At 46.6% G+C, this 20521-nt stretch overlaps 1 protein-coding gene across 1 annotated transcript in view; it reads left to right on the top strand.

Moving 5' to 3' along the window:
- The window catches only part of DEF6 (DEF6 guanine nucleotide exchange factor), a 28024-nt gene extending 8948 nt beyond the window's left edge, over positions 1-19076 (top strand). Inside the window, exons 2-11 of the mRNA XM_015136191.3 lie at positions 4226-4366; positions 5088-5273; positions 6951-7187; positions 7275-7421; positions 12739-12847; positions 12998-13296; positions 14378-14544; positions 14673-14871; positions 18201-18291; positions 18495-19076. Coding sequence (XP_014991677.2) covers positions 4226-4366; positions 5088-5273; positions 6951-7187; positions 7275-7421; positions 12739-12847; positions 12998-13296; positions 14378-14544; positions 14673-14871; positions 18201-18291; positions 18495-18718 — 1800 coding nt within the window. The 3' untranslated portion in view covers positions 18719-19076. The remainder of the gene's footprint in view (positions 1-4225; positions 4367-5087; positions 5274-6950; positions 7188-7274; positions 7422-12738; positions 12848-12997; positions 13297-14377; positions 14545-14672; positions 14872-18200; positions 18292-18494) is intronic.
- Positions 19077-20521: the final 1445 nt, after the last annotated feature.

Here is a 20521-nt window from a genome sequence, read left to right as displayed (position 1 = left end):
AGTTGGGGGATCGCTTGAGCCTGGGAGGCGGAAGCTGCAGTGAGCAGAAATCATGACACTGCACCCCAGCTTAGACAACAGAGCGAGACCCCATCTCTAAATAAATAAACAAAAATAAAAATAAATTTATTGTAAAATTAAAACATGTTAGTGGTAAACTTTTTTTTTGGGGGGGGGTGTGTGTGTGTGACAGAGTCTCACTCTGCCGCCCAGGCTGGAGTGCAGTGGCACTATCATTCCTGCCTCACCACAACTTCCACCTCCCAGGTTCAAGCAATTCTTCTGCCTCAGTCTCCCTGTAACTGGGATTACAGCTGCCTGCCATCACACCCGGCTAATTTTTGTATTTTTAGTAAAGACGGGGTTTCGCCATGCTGGCCAGGCTGGTCTCGAACTCCTGACCTCAAGTGATCCGCCCACCTGGACCTCCCAAAGTGCTGGGATTACAGGTGTGAGCCACCACGCCTGGCCAATTTTTTTTTTTTTTTTTTTTAATTTTGAGATGGAATTTCATTCTTGTTGCCCAGGCTGGAGTGCAATGGCACGATCTCGGCTCACTGCAACCTCCACCTCCCAGGTTCAAGGGATTCTCCTGCCTCAGCCTCCCAAATAGCTGGGATTACAGGCACCTGCCACAATGCCCGGCTAATTTTTTGCATTTTTTGTGGAGACGGGGTTTCAACATGTTGGCCCGGTGGGTGACCTCAGGTAAGCCACCTGCCTCGGCCTCCCAAAGTGCTGGGATTACAGGCTTGAGCCACCACACCTGGCCCCAAAAATTTTTGAAGTAAAGAGGAATATAATGTTGGCTGGGCACAGTGGCTCATGCCTGTAACCCTAACACTTTGGTAGGCCAAGGCGGGCGGAACACCTGAGGTTAGGAGTTTGAGACCAGCCTGACCAACATGGCGAAACCCCGTCTCTACTAAAAATACAAAAATTAGCCAGGCATGGTGTGGGTGCCTGTAATCTCAGCTCCTCAAGAGGCTGAGGCTGGAGAATCACCTGAACCCAAGAGGTAGAGGTTGGGGTGAGCCGAGATCATGCCATTGCACTCCAGCCTGGGCAACAAGAGCGAAACTCCATCTTAAAAAAAAAAAAAAGATGAAAATTCCTCCCCTCACTCTGGAGGGGTGATCACTGTTAATAGTAAGCGAATCTTCTGGATTCTTTCTGTATACAAATAAACAGGTTGAACCGTATGAAATTTCTGACACTTGATTGTTTTGACCTACTAAAATACTAGTTTTATATAATTCGACCTAATCTTTGCATGTGTATTTGACAAACATTCTGTAGCTTGCTTTTTTTACATGCCAGTGTAGTATGTGTATCTTTCAATGTCTGTTCATACAAACATAATAAAGATCACCCACAACTTTTATTAAGCAGGGCACTATGCACCAGGTACTCTTCACTCAAAACAGCCTTTGGAGCAGACCCTATCATTATCCTCACAGAAGAGGAGACTAAGGTGTTGGAGAATTAAACATTTGCTCACGAGCACACAAGTGGGAAAAGTGAAATCTTTCCAACTACACACAGTGGTTCCTGACATAGTATATCTGTTTCTTACTGAAGGAGCCTCAGTTTGTCTCCAATTTTTCATACTATAAACAATGCTTAATGAGCATTCTTGTAACGTATATCTCCCATGGGTGTCTGTGGGTTGGATGATTAGAAATTCTGGGGTGGCTGGGCGCAGTGACTCATGCCCTGTAATCCCAGCACTCTGGGAGGCTGAGGCGGGCAGATCTCCTGAGGTCAGGAGTTTGAGACCAGCCTGGCCAACATAGCGAAATCCCATCTCTACTAAAAATACAAAAATTAGCCGAGCATGATGGCACGCATCCATAATCCCAGCTACTCAGGAGGCTGGGGCAGGAGAATCACATGAACCTGGGAGGTGGAGATTGCAGTGAGCCAAGACCGCGCCACTGCACTGGGCGTGCAGTGAGAAATTCCATCTCAAAAGACCACGCCACTGCACCTGGGCGGCAGATTGAGACTCCATCTCAAAAAAAAAAAAAAAGATAAGGACATGGGTAGTTTGAAAAGAGGCCAAGAAACAGCAGATGAGAATATATAAAACTTGAACACTTGTCACTTCAGAAGTGGTCAGTGTATGCTGGCATTATTCTCTTGAGGTGGTCACCCTGGGTTTTAAGTACTAGGCATTCAGCCAGTGGCACCCCTTAGAGTAGGGATTGGTATCCTGTGACCACAGATGTGTTAAGAAGACTTTCCTGGAATTAGTGATAAAAACTCACATGGCTTAAGGGAGAGGGGATTTATTGGTTCACATAACCAAAAACTCCAGGGATAGCTGCCCAGAGGGAAATGAGGGAAAAAAAGGAAATGCTCCCTTCCTGGGATCTCCCACTTCCCAGTTTGCCAAGGAGAACTGAGCCCCAGGAGAACACTGAGGCAAAGTCTCAATACTTTCTCCCCCTCCTCTCTGAAAAGAGAATAAAATGAAGGCTTAGCATACACACCATCTCGGAGACAGTGCCAGCTCCTGCCTCCAAGGAACTGATTCCAAGGTGAACTGCTGGAGATGGAAGAAGTCCTTCAATACAGCATGTATTGGTTGCACTTGATGTACAGAAGAGGACATAGATGCTGAGGGACATAAAGATAAGCAGAGACCTTGTCTCCAGAGTTCACAATCCAATGGAGGAGGGAGACTTGACATCAATATTCTAGTAGGAAGGCAACCTGTGAACCAGGCACATTTAGTTTCAACCTCAGCTCTGCCATTTACTCTTAAAATTTCCAAACCTCTGTATCTTCACCTGAAAAACAGGCTTAATGGTATTTGTGTATATAGGTGATTGTGAAGACTAGAAATGGGGTATAAAAAGTGCTTTGACTGGGTGTAGTGGCTCATGCCTGTAATCCCAGCACTTTGGAAGGTCCAGGTGTGAGGATCACTTGAGGCCAGCAGTTCAAGGCCAGCCTGGGCAACACACCCAGACCTCTGTCTCTACCAAAAAAAAAAAAAAAAGTTTTGGCCGGGCATGGTGGCTCAGGCCTGTAATCCCAGCACTTTGGGAGGCTGAGGTGGGCGGATCGCCTGAGTTCAGGAGTTCGAGGCCAGCCTGGCCAACATGGTGAAACCCTGTCTCTATTAAAAATACAAAAATTAGCTGAGTGTGGTGGTGGGTGCCTGTAATCCCAGCTATTCAGGAGGCTGAGGCAAGGGGATCGCTTGAACCCAGGAGGTGGCGGTTGTAGTGAGCCGAGATCATGCCATTGCACTCCAGCCTGGGTGACAGAGTGAGACTCCGTCTCAAAAAATAATAATAATAATAAAACAAAATAAAAATTTTAATAAAAAAAACCACCTCCTACAGTGACTGGCATATGGTGAGTGTGCAATAGTGACTAGTGACTTTTTAATCATTCACACTGCCTGTGACAATAGGTATAATAGAATTACCCCCAAGGCGATTTTATTTTCACCAGATTTCAGATTTCAACCCCTTTATTCTAATATCATGGATTTGTTCAACAAACCCAAATTTCCCCTGCACACCATTATGACCACTATCCCTTCTAAGCCTTGCCCTCTCCACGTCATGGGCCATTTTTCATGACCCTTCTTTGAGCCCTCTCCTCTCCCAGAGCAGACACACTTAGGTGATAGGCACACTGCAGCCAGAACACTGAGTCTTTGATGGAAACCATGATAAATTGGCAGCTTCTGCCCTGGGGTAGCAGACCAAGTCCCTGCAAACCCTGCAAACTGTCCAGCATTGTGGGAAGCACTTGGGCTTTGGAATCTGACAGAGCTGGATTTGAACTCCAAGGTGTTCACTGTGGGTCTTTTGGCAAGGTACTGAATCCCTTGAGCCTCAGTCTCCCTGTCTGTAGAAAGAGGACACCAATACCTAATGAAGTGGCTAAGAGTATAACTTCATGGGTTTGAATTCCAGTTCTGCCAGTTGTGACCTTGGGTGAGAAATATCTCAGGGCTGCAGGAGTTTTCATCTGTAAAATGGGGATGTGAGTAGTTTTTATGGTGGGTAAGCAGATGATACGTAAAGTGCTTTAGCCCAGTGCTTGGCACATAGTATTTAAGTTTTAGTTATTACTGAACTGAACCGTGTGTGTAGAGAACTCAGCCAGGATGGGGTAGGGACAAGCAGAGAGGTGAGGAGCAGTCCTCTGGCCTAGTTTTGGTTGGGGTACAGAAAGACACACTGCCACTACTCTATCTCAGGTGCTGTCCCACAACCTGTACACGGTCCTGCACATCCCGCATGACCCCGTGGCCCTGGAGGAACACTTCCGAGATGATGACGACGGCCCTGTGTCCAGCCAGGGATACATGCCCTACCTCAACAAGTACATCCTGGACAAGGTGGGGCCCAGCTTGTAGGGGGCATCTGTAACCTCTCCCCACTTCTCCAGCCTGGCCAGCAGCCCAATACCTTGCCACTCCAACTCTTTGCCCCTGCCATAAGCTCCTACTTCTGCCTGCTGTGTCCATGCCTGCTGTCCCATCATATCCCTCACATCCCAGCCACCTGCCTCCTTCCTGTCCCCCTCAACTCACCTTCGGTGTCCCTCATCTCTAATGAGGTGGGCCGCACCCTACCCATAGCCTTCCACCGAACACCTGCCTGGCCCTCCTCCAGCTTCCAGCTATAACCTCTACAAAGGGTTCACTGAACACCTGCCTGGCCCTCCTCCCGCTTCCAGCTATAACCTTTATAAAGGGTTCTCCACCCTTCCCAGACTGTCCCCCTGACCCCCCCCCCCAACTCCTCCAATCTGTCACTGTCTTTCCAGGTTCTTGGCTCTTAGCTTCCTGCTGGGTTTCTCTTCCTTTCTCCTCTGGGCTGAAAGACTAGAGTTACTCTGTTGTCAGGGGGCCTGGGGGGTGTGGGTGTGTTGTGGGGGGTGGAGTGGTTGGAACCAGCTAGTTACCTGGTAATCAGCTCAGGGATCCCTTGAGTTAGGGCCCTGGACTTGGCCAGGTGGGGAGCAGGGGCATAGATGAACCCCAGAAACCCAGCTGGAGCCTAGTGTCGTGGTAGAGCAGGGATATGCAGCCAGCTGATTTGCAGCCCTGGTGGCAGGTGGAGGAGGGGGCTTTTGTTAAAGAGCACTTTGATGAGCTGTGCTGGACCCTGACGGCCAAGAAGAACTATCGGGCAGATAGCAACGGGAACAGTATGCTCTCCAATCAGGATGCCTTCCGCCTCTGGTGCCTCTTCAACTTCCTGTCTGAGGACAAGTACCCTCTGATCATGGTTCCTGATGAGGTGAGGGTGATGGCAGCCCCAGGGACTGAATCACTTGGGACCAGACCTAAGCAAAACCATGAATGAGACCAAACCACCTTTGGTACCTCCCACATCCCTTTCTTTCTTCACTGTCTTCCCATGCTGGTATCTGTCCTCACCCAGCTGTCTCCAGATGCCTAGAACTGCCTGTGTCAGAGTAATTGTGCCTTCTTCCAGGAAAACTGAAATTAAACTTTCATGAGGGTTCTGCTGGTCCTCACTGTAGGAAAATGATCTGCACATTCTGTTTACACAGAGGTCTAAATGCCAGATACATTACTGAGCATTACTGGCAATCTAGGAAGGGTGCTTTTTTTTCCCCCTTTACCTTTTGCCACTTCTTCCAGGACAGGAAGGATGCTTTACAAGGCAAAGGGAGACCTTTCTGAGACAGGAGGTTACTCTGGTTCCAGATTTTCCCTTTCTGCCTTTCTTCTGGAAAGCTAGGACAGATTCAGCTAAAAGACCCAGGGAGAGGACATCCTGGGAGGGGAGGGCATCCTGGGAGAAAAGGCCAGGAATCTGGTCCCTACCTCCTCACTCCTGGGTGAAGCCAGGGAAGGCATTTTCCCATCCACCTGCACGCTCCCTCTTATCCTCATTTCCCTCCCCTGCCCATTTGGCCTTGTGACCCTTTAGTCCTTTTGGTGGCTGTGGAGATGCCAGGGTGACTTTAGGTCTCTAGAGTGGGGTTTACAGGAGAAGGAACCTCTGTACTTACGAGAAGCCCTAGCATGTCAAGCTCCACTCACATTTGTTCTGGCTTCTGTTTGTGGGAAGGGTGATGAAGGGAACCATCTGAGCCCTGAACCAGTGCCCTCTACTAAATGCCCAAACAAGACCCAGGAGCCCCCAGAAAGTCCTAAACAGAGTGTCCCAAAAAGTTGCTGGGGCAGGTGAGGGACATGTGTCCATCTGCACGGACACTTGGCTGGCTGCCCTTGTTAGACCCCTGCCAGTCAGGGCAAGGTGGCCTCTCGGAGGCCAGGTGGTTGCTTGCTTCTGTGATCAACATACAGAGTTAACAACTGCAGCAGGATGTACCCCAGCCACCACTTCCGGTTCCTCTGTAACAGGTTTCCTGTCCCTGCCCAGCTTACCTCTACTCCCCACTCCCTACCACCTACCCCTACCCCAAATCCCCTTCCCCTCCCACAAGGGAAGGATCCCCAGGGTTGGAGATTGGGGCTTGCAATAAGGACCTGAATGGGATTCAGGAGATCAGAATCAGGTTCTGGCTGCCCCCAGTTTGCTGTGTGACTTAGAGCCAGTCACTTCCCTGTTTAGGCTTTGGTTTTGTCATCTGCAAAATGAGTGATTGGATGAGAGGGCCTTTGCACTCCCTTGACACTTTCTGTGGTTTATTGCCTCTTCCTGGACCCCAGATCTCAGGTCCCCTTCACCTTGCCCTTAAGATAGGAACGAGTGGGACGGGAGGTTGTGGAGGGGGAGAGAAATTCGGAGTTGGGGTTGGGGCTCCAGGATCCTCTCCCCGGTCTTTTCCCTGGTCTCCATAGCATTTGGTCCTCTGGCCCCCTCAACGGTCTGTCCCGTTTCCCTCTGCCCAGGCTCTCGGAGCCAGATAGAGCACTCCCTGGTGTTGGTGCTGGCAACACCGCTTGCTGCAACTACCAGGCCTTCTTTCTCCTGCTCCAGGTGGAATACCTGCTGAAAAAGGTACTCAGCAGCATGAGCTTGGAGGTGAGCTTGGGTGAACTGGAGGAGCTTCTGGCCCAGGAGGCCCAGGTGGCCCAGACCACCGGGGGGCTCAGCGTCTGGCAGTTCCTGGAGCTCTTCAACTCAGGCCGCTGCCTGCGGGGCGTGGGCCGGGACACCCTCAGCATGGCCATCCACGAGGTCTACCAGGAGCTCATCCAAGATGTTCTGAAGCAGGTCAGCCAAACTGGGAACTAGGGGAGGCGCACAAGGTGCAGGGCAAAGGGGGGCCTGGGAAGCCTCTGACGTAACTCTGGCTGGCAGGGCTACCTGTGGAAGCGAGGGCACCTGAGAAGGAACTGGACCGAACGCTGGTTCCAGCTGCAGCCCAGCTGCCTCTGCTACTTTGGGAGTGAAGAGTGCAAAGAGAAAAGAGGCATTATCCCGCTGGATGCACACTGCTGCGTGGAGGTGAGGGGCAGGATGGGGGTGGAGGACACCTCAGGGCCCAGAGCGTCCTCAGGGGCATGAGAAGACAAGGGGGTCAGGAGAGGGGCAAATGGAGAAAAGCCACGGTGACACAAATTCTGCTTAGATTAGTGTGACCCAAATATATCTGGATGCCTCAAGGCCATTCTCATCCATGTCAGCACTTAAAACTAAAACTGCAACTCAAACACCAAAGTAATTGGTGAATAATATGGAATTTGCTCAATATTTCAGAGGAAGTGGCTTATATCTATACTACACAGCAAATCTTTCTAAAAAAATCCCTTTTAAACGTTTTTCTTCTTCACCCATATTCCATTCTCTTTAGCAACTCTATACTTCCCTATTCTCCCTCCACACCCCTCTGCTCTGTCTTCCCCTTCTGTTTCCTCCCTTGTGTTCATTACTATTTTAGAGGCTTAAAACACAAGCCTCTTTACTATTTTAAATAATATATATATGTGTGTGTGTGTGTGTGACATGAAACTTGCCATTTTAACTATTTTAAGTATACAATTCAGTGGCATTAAATACATTCATGAAATTAAAAAATTATTTTGATATACAACAGATGTACATATTTTCAGGGTACATGTGATAATTTAATACATTCACATATTTTGTAAAGATCAAATCATGTCATTGGGTATCCTTTACCTTAAATATTTCTTTATGCTAGAAACATTCACATTATTCTCTTCTATTTTGAAATATACAATAGATTATTGTAAACTATAGCCACCCTACTGATCTATCGAAATCTAGGTCTTATTTCTCCTATCAAACTGTATGTTTATACCCATTCATCAACCTCTCTTTATCCTCCCCCGACACTTCCTGGCCTCTGGTAAGCACTAATATGCTCTCTGTCTTCATGGTGATCCACTTTTTTAGCTCCCACATATAAATGAGAACCTGCAATAGTTGTTTTTCTGTGCTTGGCTTATTTCACTTAACAAAATGACCTATGGTGCCATCTATGTTGCTGCAAATGACAGGATTTCATTCTTTTTATGGCTGAATAATATTCCTTTATATATATCACATTTTCTTAATCTATTTATCCATTTATGGACACTTAGGTTGATTTCGTATTTTGGCCATTATGAATAGCTCTGCAGTAAACATGGGAAGGCAGATATTCTTCAATATATTGATTTACTTTCTTTTAGATATATACCCAGCAGTGGAACTTCTAGATCATATGATAGTTCTATTTTTAGTTTTTTGAGGAACCTTCATACAGTTTTCCATAGTGGCTGTACTAATTTACATTCCCACTAACAGTGTATCGGGGCTCCCTTTTCTCCACATCTTCTCCAGCATCTTTTTACAGAAAAGATATTCTTGACCAGGCACAGTGGCTCATGCCTGTAATCCCAGCACTTTGGGAGGCTAAGGCAGGTGGATCACCTGAGGTCAGGAGTTTGAGACCAGCCTGGCCAACATGGTGAAACCCCGTCTCTACTAAAAATACAAAACTCAGCTGGGCGTGGTGGTGGGCACCTGTAATCCCAGCTCATCGGGAGGCTGAGGCAGGAGAATCACTTGAACCTGGGAGGTGGAGGTGGCAGTGAGTCGAGATTGCACCATTGCACTTCAGCCTGGGCGACAAGAGTGAAACTCCATCTCCAAAAAAAAAAAAGATGTTCTCTATTTTTTTTTAATAAAAAGCCATTTTAACTGGGGGTGAAATGATATCTCATTTAGTTTTGATTTGCTTTTCTCTGATAATTAGTGACACTGAGCATTTTTTCATATCTCTGTTGGCCGTTTGTGTGTCTTCTTTTGAGAAATATCTATTCAGATCTTTTGCCCATTTTTAAATTGGATTATTTGGTTTTTGCTATAGAGTTGTTTGAGCTCCTTATATATTCTAGTTATTAATCTCTTGTCAGATGGATAGTTTGCAAATATTTTCTCCTATTCCATGGGTTGTCTGTTCACTTTGTTGATTGTTTCCATGGCTGTCCTGAAGCTTTTTAGCTTGATGTAATCCCATTTTTCTATTTTTGATTTGGGTGCCTGTGCTTTTGAGGTCTTCCACAAAAAATCTTGGCCCAGACCAATGTCCTGGAATAGTTCTCCAATGTTTTCTTCTAGTAGTTTCATAGTTTCAGGTCTTACGTTTAAATATTTAATACATTTTTATTGGATTTTTTTTATATAGTGAGAGATAGGGGTCTAGTTTCATTCATCTGCATATGGTTGTTTAGTTTTCCCAGAACCACTTATTGAAAGGAATGTTCTTCCCCATTGTGTGTTCTTGGCGCCTTTGTCAAAAATGAGTTCCCTGTAAATGCATGGATTTATATCTAGGTGATCTATTCTGTTCCATTGGTCTTTGTGTCTCTTTTTATGCCAGTACTATGCTGATTTGGTTACTATAGCTTTGTATTACATTTTGGTATTTTGTTTTATTTTAGAGACAGAGTCTTGCTCTGGTGTCCAGGCCGGAGTGCAGTGGTATGACCATAGGTCACTGCAGCCTAATCTCCTTGGGCTCATGGGATCCTCCTACTTCAGCCTCCTGAATAGCTGGGGCTACAGGTGTGCACCACTGTGGCCAGTTTGTAGTGTATTTTGAAATCAGGAAGTGTGATGCCTCCAGCTTTGTTCTTTTTACTCACGATTACTTTGGCTATTTGAGGCCTTTTGTAGTTCCATATAAATTTTAAGATTTTTTTTCTATATCTATGAAGATTACCTTTGCTATTTTGATAGAGATTGCACCAAATCTATAAATTGCTTTGGGTAATAGTGTTATTTTAACAATATTAATTCTTCCAGTACATGAGGATGGGATATCTTTCCATTTTTTTGCATCCTCTTCAATTTATTTCATCAGTTTTATAGTTTTTCTTGTATAGATCTTTCACTTTGGTTACATTGATTCTTAGGTATTTTACATTCTTTGTAGCTATTGGAAATGAGATTGTGCTTCACTTCTTTTTCAGATTGTTTGCTGTTATTGTATACAAATGCTACTGGGTTTGTTTTTTTTTTTTTTTGAGATGGAGTCTCGCTCTGTCGCCCAGGCTGGAGTGCAGTGGCCAGATCTCAGCTCACTGCAAGCTCCACCTCCCGGGTTTATGCCATTCTCCTGCCTCAGCCTCCCGAGTAGCTGGGACTACAGGCACCCGCCACCTCGCCCAGCTAGTTTTGTATGTTGAATTATCCTGCAACTTTACTGAATTCATTCATCAACTCTAACAGTTTTTTGTTGGAGTCCTTTTTTTTTTTTTTTTTTTGAGGAGGCAGAGTCTCACTTTTATCGCCCAGGCTGGAGTTGGAGTGCAATGGCGTGATCTCGGCTCACTGCAACCTCCCATGTTCAAGTGATTCTCCTGCCTCAGCCTCCCGAGTTAGCTGGGATTACAGGCACCCGCCACCACACCCGGCTAATTTTTTTTTTTTTTTTTTTTTTTTTTGGTATTTTTAGTAGAGACAACGTTTCACCATGTTGGCCAGGCTCATCTCAAACTCCTGACCTCAGATGATCCACCCGCCTCGGCCTCCCAAAGTGCTGGGATTACAGGTATAAGCCACCGCGCCCGGCCTTTTTTTTTTCTTTTTCTTTTTTTTTTTTTTTTTTTTAAGAGAGAGACAGGATCTCATTGTATTGCCCAGGCTCATCTCGAACTCCTGGCCTCAAGCAATTCAACCACTTCAGCTTCCCAAGGTGTTAGGATTACAAGTGTAAGCCACCACACCCCATGGAGTCTTTAGATTTTTCTAAGTATAAGACCATGCCATCTGCAAACAAGGCTAATGTGACTTCTTCATTTCCAGTTTGGATGCCATTCATTTCCTTGTCTTGCGTAATTGCTCTGGCCAGAACTCCCAATATTACGTTGAATAAAAGTGGTAAAAGTGGGCATCCTTGTCTTGTTCCAGATCTTAGAGGAAAGGCTTTCAATTTTTCTCCATTTATTACAATGTTAGCTGTGAGTTTGTCATAGATAGCTTTTATTATTTTAAGGTATGTTCCTTCTATACCCAAATTTTTTAGGGCTTTTATCATAACACAATATTGAATTTTTTTAGAAAGCTTTTTCAGGGTCTATTGAAATGATCATATGGTTTTTGCTCTCAGTTCTGTTACTATGATGTGTCATGCATATTGATTTGTGCATGTTGAACCATCCTTGCATTCCTGGGATGAATCCCATCTGATCATGGGGAATGATCTACACTCACAATATTGTACAACCATCACCACTATCTATTTCCAAAACTTTTTCATCACCCCAAACAGAAACTCTGTACCCACCAAGCAGTAACTCCTCATACTCCCTGACCCCAGCTCCTAGTAACCTCTATTCTGCTGTCTCCATGAATTTGCCTTTTCTAGGTATCTTACATAAATAGAATCATACCATATTTGTCCCTTTGTATCTGGTTTCTTTCACTTAGAAATGTTTTCAGGCTTCATCTATGTTGTCAAATATATCAGAATTTCATTCCTTTTTAAGGCTGGATGATATCCCTAATGGTGTGTGAGGATCCCAATTTCTCCATTTCCTTACCAACAGTTGTTTTTCATTTAAAAAAATTATCATAGCCATCCTAGGATCCGTCTAATTTTGTCACATAAGGTGTTACTGTGTAAAGGAATGCAGATCTACGCAGAAGTCCCAGCCTCATCACTAACAGACTAACAGTGTGAGGTGGACAATCCTGGAGCTCTTAGTGCCTCAGTTTCTTCCTCTGTAAAGTGGAGCTAATAATGCCTGCCTGGCTAGGCTGTATAGGTGGAGTGAAGATAATGATGCATATAAAATGTTAGTACAGACTCTAGAATGTGGTAGCTATTATTTTCCACAGAATGTAAGCTTAGTGGAGGCAGAGATTTGGTCTGTTAGGCACACCTTAGTATCCCAACCCCTGGAGCAGTGAGTGGCACTCAGTAGGCACTCCAAAAATATCTGCAGAATGAATGAATTAACTCTTAACAAGCAGGGCTATGTCAAAGTGCGTTGTCATGGATAGTGAGGACCCTGTTACTGGCAGTGTTCAAGCGTGATCTGCATGAACACTGAGTGGCGACTATGTACTGGGCCCCGTGAAATAATAACAAGATGAAAACGCACCCACCTAGCCTTCAAAGAGCAAAGGCTACAGAGTTGTGGGGACATAAGTCCCCCATAACTTACGATGCAAGCCATGCAGGCTCCTGGCAGATGGGGTCCCCAGGGAAGATAGCCAGGAGGGCTAGGGGCTTGAGCTGGAGCATCCTTGGGGCAGGTGTGGCCCTGACCCAGTGAGGCTAGCCTGGCTGCCACCTACCCTGTCCCAGGTGCTGCCAGACCGCGACGGAAAGCGCTGCATGTTCTGTGTGAAGACAGCCACCCGCACGTATGAGATGAGCGCCTCAGACACGCGCCAGCGCCAGGAGTGGACAGCTGGTGAGTGCTCGCTAGGTGGCTTGGGTCTGGCTGGTCCTTAGGCGCCTCATCTGGGAAAAGGGGGTGATAATACTTTGTCCAGCGGGAGGTTGGAGAGTGGACTCGGGCCGTGTGCGAGGATCCGACTGACCCGCTCCCGCTCCTCGGCAGCCATCCAGATGGCGATCCGGCTGCAGGCCGAGGGGAAGAAGTCCCTACATAAGGACCTGAAGCAGAAACGGCGCGAGCAGCGGGAGCAGCGGGAGCGGCGCCGGGCGGCCAAGGAGGAGGAGCTGCTGCGGCTGCAGCAACTGCAGGAGGAGAAGGAGCGGAAGCTGCAGGAGCTGGAGCTGCTGCAGGAGGCGCAGCGGCAGGCGGAGCGGCTGCTGCAGGAGGAGGAGGAGCGGCGCCGCAGCCAGCACCGCGAGCTGCAGCAGGCGCTCGAGGGCCAACTGCGCGAGGCGGAGCAGGTGGGGTTCGCTCCTGGCGCGGGGGACTGGACCGGCGGGCTGGGAGGCTGCGGGGCGGGCCAGCGGGGGAGCGCCAGGGGCGGGGCCTGGGCAGAGGGCGGAGCTCCTGGGTTGAGGGGCGCGCACTGGGGTGGGACTTGGAAAGAGGGATTGTTGGGACAGAGTCCGCGGGTTTGAAAGAGATTTGGGATGGAGCTTCCGCCGGGGGCAGGGCCTGAGGCTAAGGAAGGGGTGTGGGGCGAGGTCCAAGCCGGTGGATGGATGGGCCTGGTTTGGAGACCTTGGCTGTGGGTTGGGGCTTGGGCAGAAGGAGCCGTTGAAGACCGTGTGATTGGGGATTAGATTGGACCAAGTTTGGACTAGACTTGAACTGAGTTTACAGTGAAACCAGTTTGAGAGGCAAGCGGGACGTGTATGGAGGCGGACTAAGCGTGCAGAGGCAATTAGATTTAGGATTTAAGAAACCTGGATCTGGAGTCAGAAACATGTAGATTCAATCTTAGCTCTGCTTCTTACGAGCCCCGTGATGCCAGGCAGGCTCATTTTACTGAGCCTTATCTGTAAAATGCTAATGCTAATAGAACTTTGCTCACAGAGGTACGGTGAGGGTTAAATGAGGAAACACTTGTAGTAGTGTCCAGTAACTTTTCGTTGTTATAATTGGGTTATAGTCACCTCCTTCCTAGCAGCAGCCATGATTATAACATATTGTTATATATTATAATAATTATTAAGCTAGTGCTAGGAAGGAGATGACTATATTTTTGTATCTTATTTAATTATATAATGTTGTTTAATTACATATTATATAATTATGATTAAGGTTGGTACTAGAAAGGGAATACCTTTAGCCCGTTTCCCCCAAGTGGCATCTGTTCACTGACCATTATCTGTTCCAGTCAGGCTCTCAGAAAGGGGTCAGATCAGGAAACCCCAACATGAAGGCGTTCCCCAGACTGTTACCCCTAGGCAGCTTAGCAGAGTCCTGGGGAAAGAAGGGCAACATGCCCACCCCCTCCTCCCCTGCCCCCACGTGCCCCTTTTGACCTGGCTCTGGGTCCACCACCTCCCCACTCCACAGGCCCGGGCCTCCATGCAGGCTGAGATGGAGCTGAAGGAGGAGGAGGCTGCCCGGCAGCGGCAGCGCATCAAGGAGCTGGAGGAGATGCAGCAGCGGTTGCAGGAGGCCCTGCAACTAGAGGTGAAAGCTCGGCGAGATGAGGAATCTGTGCGACTCGCTCAGACCAGGTAGGCCTGAGGAACTTCTTCAGGTTCTCCCACCACCCCTCGTGGAACCCACCCCAATTTTCCTGCTTGCCGCGCACCTGCAAGGTGCCTTGGCACTAGAGACCACACAGTACACACTCGCCCGGCAGACTGCTGGAAGAGGAGGAAGAGAAGCTGAAGCAGCTGATGCAGCTGAAGGAGGAGCAGGAGCGCTACATCGAACGGGCGCAGCAGGAGAAGGAAGAGCTGCAGCAGGAGATGGCACAGCAGAGCCGCTCCCTGCAGCAGGCCCAGCAGCAGCTGGAGGAGGTGCGGCAGAACCGGCAGAGGGCCGACGAGGATGTAGAGGTGAGGCCTGGAGTGGGATGGGGTGAGGCTGGCAGGGTAAGCTCATTAGGGCACAGACTGTGGAGCCAGGCTGCCTTCCCTGAAACCCTGGCCCTAGCAGCCGCTAGCTGTGCGACTTTGGACAAATTCCCAAACTTCTTGGAGTTAGTCTCTCGCCTGGGAAAGGAAACTGGTAATAGCGTTGTTATGAAGATTAAATGAGATGATACACGATATTTAGTATGTAGTAAGTGCTGAAGAAACATTTGCTGCTATCTTTGTTCACATTATTATTAATCTGGGCAAAAATTTTTCCTTCTACCCTTCCAAGCCCCTGTCTTGCTATCCTTGTACTTTGGTTCTACTCCTTGGAGCCTGAATCTCCATAAATTCAAACACAGAAATATGTAACATAGAAAGGGAAAGTTCCTCCATGATCCCCCCGACCTCACAACCACTGCTAATGGCTCCGTGAAATGTTGAACAGAGGTTCTTGGATTAGGTCCTGGAAAGGTGGTGTAGTGCAGTGGCTTAGAGCTCAAGTGTATCCCTGGGCAAGTCACTTAACCTCTTTTGAACCTTTTTGTTGTTAACTTCTGCTCTGGAAGTTAAATAAGATAATAAGCACGCTTAGCACATCTTAGCTGCTCAATAAATGGAAACTATTTTTTTTATTATTATACTTTAAGTTCTAGGGTACATGTGCACAACGTACAGATTTGTTACATATGTATACATGTGCCATGTTGGTGTGCTGCACCCATTAACTCGTCCTTTACATTAGGTATATCTCCTAATGCTATCCCTTCCCCCTTCCCCCTCCCCACAATAGGCCCCAGTGTGTGATGTTCCCCTTCCTGTGTCCAAGTGATCTCATTGTTCAGTTCTCACCTATGAGTGAGAACATGCAGTGTTTGATTTTCTGTTCTTGTGATAGTTTGCTGAGAATGATGGTTTCCAGCTGCATCCATGTCCCTACAAAGGACACAAACTCATCCCTTTTTATGGCTGCATAGTATTCCATGGTGTATATGTGCCACATTTTCTTAATCCAGTCTGTCACTGATGGACATTTGGGTTGATTCCAAGTCTTTGCTATTGTGAATAGTGCTGCAATAAACATATGTGTGCATGTGTCTTTATAGCAGCATGATTTATAATCCTTTGGGTATATACCCAGTAATGGGATGGCTGGGTCAAATGGTATTTCTAGTTCTAGATCCTTGAGGAATCGCCACACTGTTTTCCACAATGGTTGAACTAGTTGACAGTCCCACCAACAGTGTAAAAGTGTTCCTATTTCTCCACATCCTCTCCAGCACCTGTTGTTTCCTGACTTTTTAATGGTTGCCATTCTAACTGGTGTGAGATGGTATCTCATTGTGGTTTTGATTTGCATTTCTCTGATGACCAGTGATAATGAGCATTTTTTCATGTGTTTGTTGGCTGTATGAATGTCTTCTTTTGAGAAGTGTCTGTTCATATCCTTTGCCCACTTTTTGATGGGATTGTTTGGTTTTTTCTTGTAAATTTGTTTGAGTTCTTTGTAGGTTCTGAATATTAGCCCTTTGTCAGATGAGTAGATTGCAAAAATTTTCTCCCATTGTGTAGGTTGCCTGTTCACTCTGATGGTAGTTTCTTTTGCTGCGCAGAAGCTCTTTAGTTTAATTAGATCCCATTTGTCAATGTTGGCTTTTGTTGCCATTGCTTTTGGTGTTTTAGACATGAAGTCCTTGCCCATGCCTATGTCCTGAATGGTATTACCTAGGTTCTTCTAGGGTTTTTATGGTTTTAGGTCTAACATTTAAGTCTCTAATCCATCTTGAATTAATTTTCATATAAGGAGTAAGGAAAGGATCCAGTTTCAGCTTTCTACGTATGGCTAGCCAATTTTCCCAGCACCATTTATTAAATAGGGAATCCTTTCCCCATTTCTTGTTTTTGTCAGGTTTGTCAAAGATCAGATGGCTGTAGATGTATGGTATTATTTCGGAGGGCTCTGTTCTGTTCCATTGATCTATATCTCTGTTTTGGTACAAGTACCATGCTGTTTTGGTTACTGTAGCCTTGTAGTATAGTTTGAAGTTAGGTAGCATGATGCCTCCAGCTTTGTTCTTTTGGCTTAGGATTGTCTTGGCAATGTGGGGTCTTTTTTGGTTCCACATGAACTTTAAAGCAGTTTTTTCCAATTCTGTCAAGAAAGTCATTGGTAGCTTAATGGGGATGGCATTGAATCTATAAATCACCTTGGGCAGTATGGCCATTTTCACGATGTTGATCCTTCCTATCCATGAGCATGGTATGTTCTTCCATTTGTTTGTGTCCTCTTTTATTTCACTGAGCAGTGGTTTGTAGTTCTCCTTGAAGAGGTCCTTCACATCCCTTGTAAGTTGTATTCCTAGGTATTTTATTCTCTTTGAAGCAATTGTTAATGGGAGTTCATTCATGATTTGTCTCTCTGTTTGTCTGTTATTGGTGTATAAGAATGCTTGTGATTTTTGCACATTGACTTTGTATCCTGAGACTTTGCTGAAATTGCTTATCAGCTTAAGGAGATTTTGGGCTGAGACGATGGGGTTTTCTAAATATACAATCATGTCATCTGCAAACAGGGACAATTTGACTTCTTCTTTTCCTAATTGAATACCCTTTCTTTCTTTCTCTTGCCTGATTGCCCTAGCCAGAACTTCCAACACTATGTTGAATAGGAGTGGTGAGAGAGGGCATCCCTGTCTTGTGCCAGTTTTCAAAGGGAATGCTTCCAGTTTTTGCCCATTCAGTATGACATTGGCTGTGGGTTTGTCATAAATAGCTCTTATTATTTTGAGATACGTTCCATCAATACCGAATTTATTGAGAGTTTTTAGCATGAAGGGCTGTTGAATTTTGTCAAAGACCTTTTCTGTATCTATTGAGATAATCATGTGGTTTTGTCTTTGGTTCTGTTTATATGCTGGATTACGTTTATTGATTTGCATGTGTTGAACCAGCCTTGCATCCCAGGGATGAAGCCCACTTGATCATGGTGGATAAGCTTTTTGATGTGCTGCTGGATTTGGTTTGCCAGTATTTTATTGAGGATTTTTGCATTGATGTTCATCAGGGATATTGGTTGGAAACTATTATTATGGTTACATTTTACCTTTGGGAGGTCCATGAGTCCCATGAAATTGGAGGCAAACTCTATTCATGTATATATTAATAACTCTTCATGAGCATACATGGTTCTTCTCTGGGGAGATGATCAGTAGTCTTGGTCAGATTTTAAGCAGCCTGTGAACCTGAAAAGATCAAGACTCCATGCCATGGATGATGGTTCTGATCACTCCCCACTGGCCCTGCCCCCACAGGCTGCCCAGAGAAAACTGCGCCAGGCCAGCACCAATGTGAAACACTGGAATGTCCAGATGAACCGGCTCATGCATCCAATTGAGCCTGGAGGTGAGAAGGGATAGACTCTGGAGCTTTCCCTGGAGCTGGGCGAGAGAAAAGAGGGAGAAAGGGATACCTCCAGATCTCCTAGGGCCAGCAAAGGTAGGACTGGCAGTCAGGAGGCTCCCCTCTCCTCCAAGGGCTGAGGCAAGGCCCCTTGCCTCTTGCCTTTGCATGCCTTTCTCCTTACTTGCCTGCCTTCTCTCTGCCAGATAAGCGTCCGGTCACCAGCAGCTCCTTCACAGGCTTCCAGCCCCCTCTGCTTGCCCGCCGTGACTCTTCCCTAAAGCGCCTGACCCGCTGGGGATCCCAGGGCAACAGGACCCCTTCGCCCAACAGCAATGAGCAGCAGAAGTCCCTCAACGGTGGGGATGAGGCTCCTGTCCCGGCTTCCACCCCTCAGGAAGATAAACTGGATCCAGCACCAGAAAATTAGCCTCTCCTAGCCCCTTGTTCTTCCCAATGTCATATCCACCAGGACCTGGCCACAGCTGGCCTGTGGGTGATCCCAGCTCTTACTAGGAGAGGGAGCTGAGGTCCTGGTGCCAGGGGCCCAGCCTCCAACCATAAACAGTCCAGAATGGAACCTGGTTCACCCTTCATACCAGCTCCAAGCCCCAGACCATGGGGACTGTCTGGGGTGTTGATCCTTGAGAACTTGCCCTGTGCTTTAGACCCAAGGACCCAACCCCTGGGCTGGGAAAGAGTGAACAAGCAAGCTGGGGCCACCTGCCCCCAGGTGGCCACCAAGTTGTGGAAGCACATTTCTAAATAAAAACTGCTCTTAGAATGAATTATTGGCTCAGGTCTGTCCATCTCTCCTGCCACTTCCTCCCTTCCTCCCTCAAGCCCAGTTATAGGTTCCAAAGGGCAGTAAAAGTATAATAAAGTGGTTAGGAAAGACCCTGCAGCTAGACTGCCTGGGTTCTGAACCTGGCTTTGCTACTTACTAACCGATTGACTTTGGTCAATTTTCTTTATATCTCTGTGTTTCAGTTCCCATGTTGGTAAAATACAGATAATGATTATACTTACCATATAGGGTTATATGAGGATTAACTGTTTGGCACATGAGCGAGCACCATTATTAGTATCAGCCAAAAGTGTTTATTAAGTGTGTACTACAGTTTTCCAGGTGATTTAATTTTCATGACAACTCTCAGAACTGGAAATCATCATTGGCATTTTACAAATGGATGAATTGAGGTTCGGGGAGATTTGGTAACTTTCCCAAAGCCTTTCAGACTTGCTTTTCTTCCTGTAATCTCTGACTCGCTGACCTTGTTACCCAAGACAGAGATCTGGGTGTTTGGGAGATTCATGTCCTCTCTCTCAGCCCCTCGTCCAAACCCATCATCAAATCCAATAGATCCTCTCTCCTTCCTACTCTCATATCTGTCCCTCCTTTTCCATGCCCATGGCTACTGCCATGGCTGAGGCCTTTGTGTTTTCTACCTGGTTGTTAACCTTTAACTCCTCCTCCGCCTTGCCTGTCTCACCAAGTCCAACTGATTGCATTTCCTTGATTACTCTCAGATCCACACTTTTGAGGCCACGTCTGTCATGGCTACTGCCTTATTCTGGCTCTTGTCACTTCCCAACTAGGTAAGAGCAGTAACCAGGTCTCCTTGTCAACCCCTCTCCCCATTGCCACCTGGATAGGATTTCTAAAATGCAGATTTGTCCTTCACTCTTCCCAGTTTCCAGTCCCTTGGTGGTATCCTAGAGTTTTGATATTTAAATTCACATTACCATATGTGGCAGATGAGGCCCATGGCGATCTGTCCCAGGAGGGCCTCCTATGCCTCTGCCTCATGGAGCTATTGGCAGCTCCCTCTAGGCCTCACACTGACTTCCTTTCCCCCATCCTTGTAACAGCCTTCATAACTAAATGCTTGAGCTCCTCAAGGTCAGGGACATATCTTCTTGAACTAAGAGCCATGGTGATTGGCTCTTAGGAGGCATGCAACAAATATTTGTCAAATACATATATGAATGAATAAATTCTGAAGTGAATAATTCAGGTGTCACAAATCCAAAAATTTATGGAGTAGCTGAAATTCAAATTCAAGTTCATTCATTTTCCAGGTCTCTATAAAAGACAGGGTCTCTACAAAACCTGGCTGGTCTCCAACTCCTGGGCTCAAGCAGTTTTCCCGCCTCAGCTTCCCAAAGTGCTGGGATTACAGGCAGGAGCCAATGCACTCTGCCCTCAATCAACAAATGTTTATTAAGCTCT

Source organism: Macaca mulatta, chromosome 4 (assembly GCF_049350105.2).
Source record: "Macaca mulatta isolate MMU2019108-1 chromosome 4, T2T-MMU8v2.0, whole genome shotgun sequence".
NCBI lineage: Eukaryota > Metazoa > Chordata > Mammalia > Primates > Cercopithecidae > Macaca > Macaca mulatta.
This window is presented reverse-complemented; position numbering and strand designations above follow the sequence as displayed.